General features: G+C 54.0%; 1 protein-coding gene across 6 annotated transcripts in view; it reads left to right on the top strand.

Moving 5' to 3' along the window:
- ADAMTS13 (ADAM metallopeptidase with thrombospondin type 1 motif 13) overlaps positions 1 to 12,575 on the top strand; it is a 40,358-nt gene that overhangs the window by 2,745 nt on the left and 25,038 nt on the right. For 4 of the 6 annotated variants that reach the window (XM_081279872.1, XM_081279871.1, XM_081279874.1 and 1 more), the window contains exons 2-12: positions 357 to 422; positions 2,445 to 2,580; positions 3,275 to 3,471; positions 5,401 to 5,484; positions 5,774 to 5,898; positions 6,014 to 6,160; positions 7,622 to 7,762; positions 8,306 to 8,471; positions 9,439 to 9,543; positions 10,226 to 10,377; positions 10,466 to 10,529. In XM_081279872.1, coding sequence (XP_081135998.1) covers positions 357 to 422; positions 2,445 to 2,580; positions 3,275 to 3,471; positions 5,401 to 5,484; positions 5,774 to 5,898; positions 6,014 to 6,160; positions 7,622 to 7,762; positions 8,306 to 8,471; positions 9,439 to 9,543; positions 10,226 to 10,377; positions 10,466 to 10,529 — 1,383 coding nt within the window. The remainder of the gene's footprint in view (positions 1 to 356; positions 423 to 2,444; positions 2,581 to 3,274; positions 3,472 to 5,400; positions 5,485 to 5,773; positions 5,899 to 6,013; positions 6,161 to 7,621; positions 7,763 to 8,305; positions 8,472 to 9,438; positions 9,544 to 10,225; positions 10,378 to 10,465; positions 10,530 to 12,575) is intronic. The other 2 variants (XM_081279873.1, XM_081279876.1) reach the window with 1 other exon arrangement.

Here is a 12,575-nt window from a genome sequence, read left to right as displayed (position 1 = left end):
GTGGGCTCATAGCAGGAGCTAGCTGTTCAGTCTTCTGGTGGTGGTGGGGGGGGGGGCTGCCAAACAGCTCTGAGAATGTGTAGACCTGGTCTTTCAGCTGACTGTATCAGCTTTGGGCATACTGGGTGGAGGAACCCGAGTTTGGTGTTTGGGGGGAGAAAGGGGCTCACTGAAGAGGGAATTGGTTTCTCCCGGTGATGGTGACAGACACGTTTTTCCCAGATTGTGAAAGTCGCCCTTCTCTACCTCTCCCCGCCTAGCCAGCCCCTGCTCTCCCTCTGACTTCCCTGCCTCTGACTTCCTCTCCTTGATCTTGCCTCCTGCCCCTTCTTCCTCCTCCTCTTTCTGTCTTGCAGAACTTTCTTGAGGCCCTGGAGCCCGAGGACCTGGCTTCTTACTTTGGCCCCAATGCTGCCTTTGAGGTACTTGCCCTGGTGTTCTCTAAACCAGGGGAGTTTTTCAGGACTTGGGTGGGGTACCTCCCCACTGAATCAGTTCCAGGGTTTTTGATGGCTCTTGAGGGAGGAGGTCGGAGAAGTTGTTTCACCCCTGTTAATTAGCTATGTTACTTCCTGCCAACTTGATAAAGCTGCTCTGGGTATTCTGGCTGGGCTGGGGTTCTGACCCTAGGCTTCTGTTAAACATCCCACAGGAATGGTCATTAATGGGCCAATCCCTTCCATGTGGCCCCTGCTGGGCTGGCGCATTTTCGGGAACTTTGTGGTTTCTGGCCATGGATGTAAATATTTATTTCATTTGTGGGAAACAAGACAGGCGCTGAACCGGCTTCCTCCAGAGCCTGGCTGCCATCTTCTCGGGCTGAGCTCTCTCCCCTGTCTAGCAGGCTCATATCTCGGGGTGCCAGTCCCCTTTCCCAGTAGGACCCTGATGACTTCAATTGAAAGGCTGGTGGGGGCCAGACGTGGTGGGCTAGTGGTCAGGGGGAGCGATTAGGGCCAGCCTGCTTGTGCCCTGGCTTCCTTGTGGTTTGCCTGGGGCCTGGCTGGAAGACTGCTGGGGCAAGGGGGCTGCTCCACATCTGCCCCTACCTGGGCCAGGATACTGTTGCCTGGGGTCTGAGTCTTCTGGGCTACCTTGGTGGGAGACAGTGAGGCTGTCCTGGGCTCCTGCTTTCCAGGGAGGCTGGAGGCTCCATGAGGAGTCTCTTCCCTCTTGACATTGCTTGTGAAACATCTGTTTCAAAGCCAAGTTCAGTTTGCTGAGCACTGGTTCAGCCCCAGGCGAGCCCCCGGGAGGAGAGGCAACTTGTCCACCAGTCCTCTAGATGGGGAGGGCAGGACTCACACCCAGGCCCTGCTTCCAGGCCTGTGCACCTACCCACTCTCCTTCGTCAAAGTAGGAGGACCTGGGTGGGCGAGCAGGAATTGGTGAAGTGGCTCTTGTCTCCACAGTGCCCAGTTCATGGTTACCTGCAGCTGTGAGGATGGGCTGGGGGGCTGTACTGCAGGGCCATGTTCTGCTCTCTGAGGGTCCTTCTCCTTCCACTATGAGCTGGGCCTCCTGGCCCCCTCCTTTACCAGTGAGGGGGTGGTAAACACCTCCTTGAGGCTACTGAGGGGGCCCCCCAGCCACTGCTTCATGAGAGGCTCTGCCCTGGGGCAGCAGGGCACAGTGGCCAGGGTCACATACTGTTCTTCCCACTTGGTGAGTGGGAGCTTGGGACAGCAACAGGGATAGGGTGCTGAGGGTGTGGCTGGTGGGCCCCAGGGTACAAATTCCCTCAAGGCTGAATGTTCTGACCTGACACTGTATCCCATCTTTGCCTAATATCAAACCCCAGGGAGGGAGATGGAGGCTCAGAAAAACAGGCCACCCATTTAGCTGGTGGCAGAGCCATATACAAACCCAGCTTTGTGGACCCCAGGTTACTGGGAAAGATGAGAACCTGGGCTCTGAGTGCAGCTGGAAGCCCTGCCACTCCTTACTCCCTGCAGCTGGGCCTCTGCATCTCCATCTGGGTTGTTACAAGGACAACACTGTGTCCCATGTTACAGCACAACAATCTTTCCACAAACAGAGCTGTTTGTACTGTTTTGCACCCTGGTCCCTGAGTTGGGAGCCCCAGCCAGAGCCAGGAAAGATGCCATTCAGGCTCAACCTGTTGACATGGGCTCTGCTGGTCCCTTGAGATGCTTCTGTCCTCATGCCTGGAGTCCCATGTGGGTTTATTACAGGGCCGTGTGCATGAGCAGAGGTTCAAGTGTGGGCAGGGGGTATTGGCAGCATGTGGTGCACAGCAAGCCCAGTCCAGGAGGACCTGGCTTCCTGCCTTCCATGAAGATGGGTTTTGGATGTGGACTCAGAGAGGGCTCAGGCAAGGCCTGCCCAGTGCTGATATCCCAGAGGGCCTCTCCTGCAGGGGATATGGTGATCCTCCAAGGAGAGTGGGTGCTGTGTGCTGGAGGCTGCTTTTTCTACTGTAGGAAGGTGACATCTTGGTGGGTGCGGGAAGACTGTATGTCCAGCCAGTGAAGAGGCATCACTGGGAGCGGGTGTCTCACTGGAGCAGTGCCCAGCCACACCTGATCCACAGGCCCGCAGTCCCAGAGTCTGTACAAGGTACAACTGGGAAAGGGAGGGTAGGACACCATAAAGAGCTCAGCAGAGGGACTGACTCTTCCAACACCAAGGAGGCTCTGCAAAATGTCCCGCCATCACGGAGGCATCTTTAGGATGCAGGGGAGTCCCCAGTGTAGGAGATGGTGCCGGGGCTCATGTGGCCAACAGCTGTCTATTTAGTATACTGCCCACCTTGAGCAGTCCTTCCCTGTTTACAAGGCACATTCCCAGGCATGCACCTTTCTGGTCCCCACCCAGGACTGCAGGACTGAGGTTCCCTTGTTGCAAATGGGGACCTGGTGGTTCAGAGGTGGAATGTGGCTACCTAGGCCCACACAGTGGCCCCAGGACAGCCAGGGTCTGCTACCCACCAGTCTAGGATGGTGTAGTCTGAATCTGGGTGCAAGTAGGGTGGTGTGTTGAGCTTTTTCCATCTTGGGGGTGAACCTTTTTTCTAACCTGTGCCCTGAGTGGGGTACACAAGGCAGAGGAGGATATTGGGCTTTGGATAGACCCTGAGGGAGTGGGAGGGTGCCTGGATTGGTGACCCAGTGGACAAGACAGCCATTGGCATTTCCTCCTGGGCCCCACCCTCCTGTGTGTCCCAGAAGGCCTGGTCCCAGTGGGGGGTGTGAACTGGGTTTCTGGCTCCTGAGAGCTATGCTTTTCAAGCTGCCAGCCTCTCTTCTTTTAGCTCCCCAGCACCTGCTTTCCAGAAGCTTCGCCCTTGGCCTTCCGTCCACTCCAGGCCGTCCTTCCCCTCGCCTCCAGAGACGGAGACGGGCTGTAGGGGGCACCCTACACCTGGAACTGCTGGTGGCTGTGGGCCCCGATGTCCACCAGGCTCACCAGGAGGATACAGAACGCTACATACTCACCAACCTCAACATTGTGAGTCCTGGGTGGAGGCGCTGGCCCTTGTGGGATATGGCTTAGGCCTCTGGTGGGGCTCTGCTGTCCTTGGGAGCCTCTGGACACAGTGCCCCAGAGCTGAGCTCGGTGGATTGAATACAGATTTGGAGCTCAGGCCGGGGCCAGCTGGGGGCCTGGAGCAGGGAGAGGCCTGGCTGCTGTCTTCTTCCTCCTCCCTCCCCTTCTCCAGCAGCAGAGGTGGAGGAGGTCTGAGAACCCCTCAGCTCCGACAACAGCCTCTTGCCATTAGGACCGTTTGCCTCTGGTTGCCCTCGAGTCTGCTCCTCCCAGGGTCCATCCTCCTAACACTACCCTGGAGGTGCAGGCTACTCACAAGCCTCTGCTCCCACACTCAGTTCCCGCCTCCTGCTCAGGAACAAGCAGGGTAGATCAACGGTCTGAAGTCTAAACAGACAGTCTGTCAGTGGAGAGGCCCATTTCCATTTCTTACAGGGATGAGGGAGGGCAGCGGACACCACTCCACAAACCGTCACCTCAGAACAGCCAGTCAGGCAAAGATGATCTCACCCACTTAGTTATCAAGTCTAACCCAACAGACCTGTGGAAGGAAGTGCCAGCACTAGAGAGCCACATGGAACAGGCATTGAGAACACCCGCTCCAGGCTAGGGGCCAGTCCCTGCAAACCTCAGGGTTCAATCTGGCGGATGATGTTTACCCACCAGGGTGCAGTGACAGCATACCACCAGGTAGATTCAGCTATTAAGAACTGGTCTTAGGAATTTGACTAACTGGTCGTTAGGAACATCTAGGAAATTAGCTTCAGATGATGAGTGGAAACTGGTCTCCTCCTGCCCCTGGTCTGCTCCAGAGGTGGGCTAGAGGAGGTTCATCTGGTCCCAGCCTCAGGTCTATCACCTATTTTGGACAAAAGGGGAAATCCCCCTCTGCATCTAGTCATTCTACCCAAAGCCCATCCCCAAGCCTGCACTGACCCAGGTGGTATCTGTGCACCCCTCATCCTGCAGGGGGCTTGGGTGCAGCCACTCACACCTGTTGGTCACTCCCTTTATAGGCATGGTCAAATCTAGAACAAGCTGTAGAGGCCTAAGCCCTGACAGTGATTTTTCTCAGTGAAAAGTCTTTCCTCTAAATTGTTAGAAACTGTTGCTTTCAGATTTTGATCCCTTTCTCCAGTTCTCATATACTGAAATCTAGTCACCCAGCACAGGCTCCCTCTGGTCCTTTATGTTTCTTGAGGACAGCTAGGTGGTGAGGTGGGACTTGCCCATGCCCAGATGCTGCCCAGGGTGGTAGTGGCTGTTGTCAGCACTGGGCACCCACTTTTGCCAAGTACTTCGTAGCTACCTGTCTCTGAGTCTGCCAACAACCAGGGAAAGCTTTATGTCCATTTTACAGATGCAGAAACTCAGTGGTTAGTGAACAGGATCCTGAACACATGCCTAGGAAGCAGCAGAGGTTGGATTCAAGCTCAGGACAGTGATAAGGCCATCGCTGTTTTGGGGACTGTGTCCTTTAAAAGACAAGCTGGCATGAACAACAGCAGTGTGTGGACCTCGAGCTGCACCTGACTCAGGGACCCCCAGCAGGAGCAGGAGAGGGAGTGTGGCTGGGGAGAGCTCCCGGGGAGGAGGGGCCTCAAGCAGGAAGGACAGGTATTGCTGGCAGGTGGATGTAGAAAGGGCAGAATGAAGAGTCTGAGAGAAGCTGTGTGTGTGGAATAGTCCAGGCTAAGGGCAGTTTGCTTCCCCCAGCATGTGGGTTTCTTTATGTTAACTGGCCTTCCTAGAAGGGCATCTGTCCAACTGTTGCTGGACTGGCTCCTCATGCTAATGGAGCACCCTTGCCTGCCCTCTATCTACAGGGCCCCTAGAGCAAAGCCTACTCTTCCCACCCCTGTGTTCCCTCTCCTGTTTGTCCTCCAACAGGGGTCAGAACTGCTGAGGGACCCGTCCCTGGGGGCTCAGTTCCATGTGCACCTGGTGAAGCTGATCATTCTCTCAGAGACCAAGGTAGGCACCAAGGTGGATTTCTACTGAGCTGAGCCTGATGTGCAGTCAGCACTCCCTGTCCTCTTGACCTTCCTTTGGATGCCCTAGACCAGGTGCAGGCTCTCAGCCAGGCAGACCTGCTCCCTTTCTGGATGTCCTGGCTCTCAGATGTGGTGAGCGGCTGTGCTTCTTGGAACCTCAGCTTCTCACCTGTAATGTTGGGCAATGCCAGGTCGTTAGGAAGACCAAGTGGGAGACATACCCACAGCCTGCACCATCCTTAAAAAGTGGGTTGTGTTATTGACCCCAGGATGCTCCCAACATCACAGCCAACATCACCTCGTCCCTGTTGAACGTTTGTGAGTGGAGCCAGACCATCAACCCTGTGGATGTCACAGACCCTGGGCATGCCGACCTGGTCCTCTACATCACCAGGTAGCTGGGCTCCTCAGGGCCAGGCCTTCTGCCTACCATTGACCTTCCTGCCCTCTTCACATGTGGCCTGGCTGCAGTGAGCACCAGTGCCCACCTGGACTCTTCTCTTGCCAAGGTTCGACTTGGAGTTGCCTGATGGCAACCGACAAGTTCGGGGGGTCACCCAGCTGGGGGGTGTCTGTTCCCCCTCCTGGAGCTGCCTCATCACAGAGGACACTGGCTTCGATCTGGGGGTCACTATTGCCCATGAGATTGGGCACAGGTATGTGCCCCACCAGCTGGCCAGGGAGCTGATTTGGTTCCCCAGGATGGAGGGTGTGGTCTTGAGGGCAGTGGGCGTGGCAGAGCCTGCAGATAGGAGCCTGCTCCTCTGACCCACTGAAATAGGAAGGGTAGGAGCGAGACAGGGACATCTGACACTTCTTGATTACTGAATGATTAAAAGAACCCACCAAAAGCAAAACAACTTAGCAATTAAACTAAGTTTTGTAGAAAATTCAGGTTTAAAAAAAACAGGCTGTAGGGCTGGGGCTGGGGCTTAGTGGTAGAGCACTTGCCTAGCATGTGTGAGGCACTGGGTTTGATTCTTATCACCACATATAAATAAATAAAATAAAGGTCCATTGACAATTTAAAAATATTTTTAAAAAACAGGCAGTAAAAATTATTACAAGTCCCTCACTTAGAGAGGGACTTAAGCCCAGGACCTCACACAGGGTAGGCAAAATAATTTGTATTTGCTGCATTGGGATCATGCCATACATTGCTTTGTTACCCTGCCTTTCAATTTAAAATACATCTCAAACGTTTCTCCTAGGTTTCTAACATTTTTGTATGCACCACAATTATTTAAGTAACCCCCTCTTGTTGGATATTTAGGATATTTTCAAATTTTTCCAGTTAGGCACATTATACATTCTTGTAAAAAATTTTTTTTTAGTTGTAGATGAACACAATACCTTTATTTTATTTTTATGTGGTGCTGAGGATTGAACCCAGTGCCTTCCACATGTGAGGTGAGCCCTCTACCACTAAGCTACAACCCCAGCCCACATTATACATTCATGTGGGTAGGTCTTTGTTCCTATCTATTAGTGTTTACCTGGGTAGTAAGTTTCTTTTCTTTTTGATTTAAAAAAAATATATATATATATGGAACTAATACCCGATTGTTGTAAAAAGTCCAATAGTACAGAGACATCTAAAGTGCTGTGGTTAGAAGCCAACTGCCTAGAAAGGGAAGGGACAGTCATGTCTTCTTCAACTTTTAGTTCTACTGTATATGCACACTATGCATTTCCACACACTGAACACTCATGCAGCCAGCCCCAAGGAAGGAAGCTTCATTGGCAGCTCCCAAGGCCCCCTTGGCCCCCACCCCCGCCATTCCCATCTGCTCCCTGCAGATCTGTAACACCGTGGATCAGCTTGCCTGCATGTGGTTATAGCCTTTTGATATCTATTAGCCAAAAGAGGTGCAAGACACCCTTCTGGGCCAGCATCTCCCCACTGCCCAGGCAGGCAACTGAGGCAGGCAAGACTCATTCAGCCATGCCCAGCTATCAGGTGGCAGGACCAAGGGTCAACCCAGGTTCAAAAGCTCCCTAGGCTGGGAGGAGAGAGAGGGCCTGGGGCTTACCTCAAGCCCCAAGGCCAGAAACTCCCCTGCTGTCCCCAATGCCATCTCAACGCCCCCTACTCCCACCGCCTGCTTGTCCCCCAGCTTTGGCCTTGACCATGATGGTGCACCAGGCAGTGAATGTGAGCCCAGTGGCCATGTGATGGCATCTGATGGTGTGGTGCCAGTGCATGGGGGCCTGGAGTGGTCCACGTGCAGCCGCCGACAGCTGCAGCACCTGCTTAGGTACAGCCTCCTCACCCCCACACAAACTCCCCACCTCGAGGCTCCACCCTCCACCTGTCAGGGTTGAACTGCCCTGCCCATCAGACAGGCCTTATCTGCACAGTGAGCACCCCTACTTCCTGTCCTGGGACTGCTCCAGCCTTCCTGGCGCCTGCATTCATCCCTTCCTGCACCCACCCCTTCTAAGCAGGCCCCACTCCCTCATTCTCTCCTGCTTCTCTGTACCCACTCATCCATCCCACCCCATTCCTGCACCCACTCCTCAGTGTGCCTTCTTCATCTGCCTCCATCTCCTCCCATCCTCCCCTCCCTCCAACCTCCCCAACAGCCTGCATCTCCCCCTCCATCCACTGTGCTGGTCCATCTGTCACATTGCCCCCTCTTCCATCCTCCAAAGCACCTCCATCTGCTCCACACCCACCTCCACCTGGTGCCTGCCGGCCCAAACCAACTGGCCACACCCCAGCCAAAGCCCCTGTTCCCACCTTCTCCATCCAGCCCCACCTGGTGTCCACCCTGGGGCTAAGCCAGGGCCTGTTGCAGCAGCTTGGGACGGGTGCCCTGCGCGTGGGACCCACCACAGTCACCATCTGGATCCAAGGACCACCTGCTGGATGCACAGCCAGGCCTCTACTATGGCGCAGATGAGCAGTGCCGGGTGGCCTTTGGCCCAGGGGCTTTTGCCTGCACCTTCACCAGGGAGGGCCTGGTGAGTCCAACTGGCCAGGGCCGGGCCCCTCCCAGCTCACCTCTGCCTGGTGGCATCACACAGGGACCATTCCACAGTCCCCCTGGTTTAATGCTGTCAGATGCCTCTTGAAATCCTTAAAATTTTTTGAACAAAAGTCCCTACCCATGTGTTTGAATGGGCCCCCAAATTATGTAGCTGGTCCTGGCACTGCCCCAGGCGGCCCAAGGGCTTTCAACCTGCTGCTAAGCACAGAGGTCTTCTTGGAGGGAGTGATCTTCTATCAGAAGCCTCTGCAGATGTCCCAGACAGGGGGTGGGGAGATGAAGGGGATAGACACCCCCAAAGATGAGCATCCTCCCCAGGCTGCCTAGGACACTCAGGGACCCCAGGCCCTTTTGCCCTGGTGAGCCCTTTTCTTCATAAAATAATTAAAAACTTTTTTTGTAGTTGTAGATGGACAGCATGTCTTTAGTTTATTTTTATGTGGTACTGAGGATTGGCACATGTGAGGCAAACGCTCTGCCACTGAGCTTTAGCCTCAGCCATTATTTTTTTTAATATATATATTTTTAGTGTAGATGGACAAATACCTTTATTTTGTTTGTTTATTTTTATGTGGTGTTGAGGGTTGAACCCAGGGCCTCGCACATACTAGGCAAGTGCTCTATTGCTGAGCCACAACCTCAGCCCCGTAAAATAATATTAAAAACTATGTTCTAGTATTTTTATGAAATACATGAACTTTTGTTATTTTAAGTACAAATATATTAAAATTATTAAACCATTTATTTTTAATCTGATTTTAAAATAAATTAAAACATTTTTGTGGGCCTCAAGAGACATGGTTGGCCCGGCCAGGTTCCCTTGTCCTTCTAGGCCACCCACCAGTAGCCATGGAGCAGTACCAGTTGTGTCAGTGTGCCCTATGGTCTGGGAGGGACAGTGTCGGGGCAGTCCCTGAGCTGGCCACCTGACTCCCTGTTAGGACATGTGCCAGGCTCTCTCCTGCCACACAGACCCTCGGGACCAAGGTAGCTGCAGCCGCCGCCTCATTCCCCTGCTCGATGGGACAGAATGTGGTACGGAGAAGGTCAGAGCAAGGAGTGAAAGTTCCAGCTGTGTGCGTGCGCGTGTGTGTGTGTGTGCTCGCAGGGCATCTCCTGGAGTAGGGGTAGGAGCTCATTAAGGGAGGGGGCAGGCAGAGAGCCTGGAGCTATCCCTGGTGGCCACCTTGTCACGTCAGGAGGTGTGCCTCATGGGCACCATAGGTGTCGCCTGTCTGTGACTCACCCCAGCCTTCTGTGGGCCTGGAAGGTGGGTGGGTTTCTAGGTTTTTGGGGTCAACACCCTAGTGGGAGGTTGCTCTGTGTCTGCTGAGGTGGTGGGATCTATTGAGTCTGGAGCCTTGCTCTGGCCACATCTGTCTGGAATGTGGGGTTTACTGGGTCCCTGCTCCCAGGCATTATGCCACAGCCCACCTTCTCCTCCAGCTCTGGGCGTGGGCATCGCGTTTTACTCCACTGGACAGAGAAGGTTTGCCGGCTGACGGTGCAGCCTGCACTTTCTGCCCTGATGCCCTTTTATTGCCATGCCATCTCCCCCAGGGCTCCCCGAGCCACCTCACTGGGTGTTTAGACCCATCCTCTGTCCTTGGGCTGCTGGCCTGACCTGTCACTTTAGCATTTATTCCCAAGTAGTGTGAGGTGTGTGTGGGGTTCCTAGGGTCTGGGGCCCCCATGTAAGGGTGAAGAGGCAGCTACCCTGTCTTGCAGTGGTGTTCCAAGGGTCACTGCCGCTCATTGGCAGAGCTGACCCCCGTGGCAGCAGTGCATGGACAGTGGTCCAGCTGGGGTCCCCGCAGCCCTTGCTCCCGCTCCTGTGGAGGAGGTGTGGTCACCAGGAGGCGGCGCTGCAGTAACCCCAGGTACTGTGAGGAGGGGTGCTCTTCCCTGCATTCCATTCCCTGCTTGGGGCAGTGGTCACTTCTCACCCTGTCTCATGGGCACTTTCAGACCTGCCTTTGGAGGGCGTGCGTGTGTTGGGGCTGACCTCCAGGCCGAGATGTGCAACACCCAGGTAGGCCAGCCGGCTGGGGCCAGGAGGGCAGGGTGGGAGACGGCGGGCCTCGGGGAGCCAAAGGGCTGCCCTGGCTGACCTAGGCTCGCACCTCACTCTGGAGAGGGACACTGGGAGCACAGTGCGAGACACAGGACAGTCCTGCTAGTGACCAGCAGGGACTTGAACGGTCGCCCTCCCTCTGCAGAGCACACCCCTGCAGGAGGGCTGCCCCTGAGAATATGCCACCACCAGCATGAGGCCCTTCCATGTCTGTGTGGTGGTGAATTGCGTCACAGTCAGCGGTGCTACGGTGCACGACACGGCATCCAGCACACTCGGGCCAGGGGCCACTCCCTCTGTCAAGTTCCAAGCATTTCTATCACTCAGAGCTCACTCTGCTCAGTGAGCGGCCTCTGGCCTCCTCCCTGCCTGGCAACCCCTGGTCCACTCTCTGCCTCTGCAGCTCCATCTGTTCTGGGTCTGGGCAGGGGCCACCAAAGCTGTGTGGTCTTTGGTGCCTGGCCATCTCTGCTGAGCGCTTTTCAGGGCTCACCTGCGTCACAGCGCATGTCAGTGCTTCTTTCCCTTCTGAGGCTGGGTGGCATCCCCTAAGATGTCACTTTTGTTCACCGATGCCTACTGAAGGACACTGGGGTTGGTTCCACCTTCTGACTGCTGGGGGTCTTCCTGCTATGAGTGAGCTTGCACACGTGCTTGTTGGAGTCTCTGTGGTCTGTTCTATTGACTATATTTACCTGTCTTAGTCAATGTGTGCTTCTATAACAAAATACCCAGATTGGGTAGTTTATGCAGAACAGAAGTTTATTTCTCATGGTCTTGGAGGCTGGGAGTCTTAAGATCAAGGCCCAGCAGTTTGGTGTCTGGTGAGAGCTGCCCTCTGCATCTTACAGATGGTGCCTTGTTGCTGCATCCTCCAGAGGGAGTCACATGGCAGAAGGGAAGGAAGGGGAAAAGGGCCTACATGGTTCACTTGGTCCATTCACAGGGGGTGCCACCCCATTCACAAGGCCAAGCCCTATGATCCTATCACCTCTTTAATACTGGTGCTTTGGGGATTCAGTTTCAAGATGAATTTTGGAGGGGACATGATCACCAAACCATAGCAATACTGTCATTTAGTTTTTTTTTTTTATTAACCATTTTACTACTTACATGTATTTCATGACATCAGGAGATACCCATTAACATTTATTTATTTATTTATTTATTTATTTATTTATTTAGTATTTTCAGTTGTATTTGCACACAATACCTTTATTTTATTTATTTATCTTTATATGGTGCTGAGGATCGATCCCAGTGCCTCACACATGCAAGGCAAGTGCTCTACCACTGAGCCACAACCCCAGCCCTGGCTGTCATTTAGTTTTCTATTGCTGTACCAAAACACCTGAGATAAATCAACTTATAAGGAGGAAATATTTATTCTGGCTCAGAGGTTTCAGTCCACACAGTCACTTGACCTTGTCTTTGGGCCAGGGTCAAGGCAGACCATCATGGTGGGGAGCATGCAGCAGAGCAGAGCTGTGGCTTCATGGCACCAGGAAGTAAAGATAGCCAGAGGAAGGGGCTGGGTCTCAATATCTCCTTCTATGCCATGCCCCACTGACCTAGGCGCTCCCCACAGCCCCAGCTCTTAAAGGCTTCACCACCTCTCCTAGCACCACCTGGGCACCAAGCGTCCAGCCCGTGGCCTTTGGGGTAAACTCAACATTCAGACTAGCAAATACCTAAAAGGGAATCGTTGTGTGACTGTGTGACCTTCTGAAAGTGCCACAGTGCCCAGTCCCTTTTGCATCCCATCACTCAGAGATAGCAGTGTCTCAGTGAGGGCTCCAGTTGCCTCACACCCACTCCAGCAGCACGTGCTCTGCTCTGTGTGTGTTTGCTCTTTTATTCTCGCCACCCTAGTTGGTGGGAATGGTAGCATGATTCTTTTCACATTGTTTAAAACCTACCTGCTGCTTTGGGTGGCCTGGGTTTGGGTTTGGCCCTGGCTGTGTGGTGACAGCTCCCTCCCCGCCTTCTCAGGCATACTCCCCA

The sequence above is a fragment of the Spermophilus citellus genome, assembly GCF_964194105.1.
Source record: "Spermophilus citellus genome assembly, chromosome: 2".
Lineage (NCBI taxonomy): Eukaryota > Metazoa > Chordata > Mammalia > Rodentia > Sciuridae > Spermophilus > Spermophilus citellus.
Note: the sequence above shows the minus strand (reverse complement) of the source record. Positions and strands in the feature narration are given on the sequence as shown.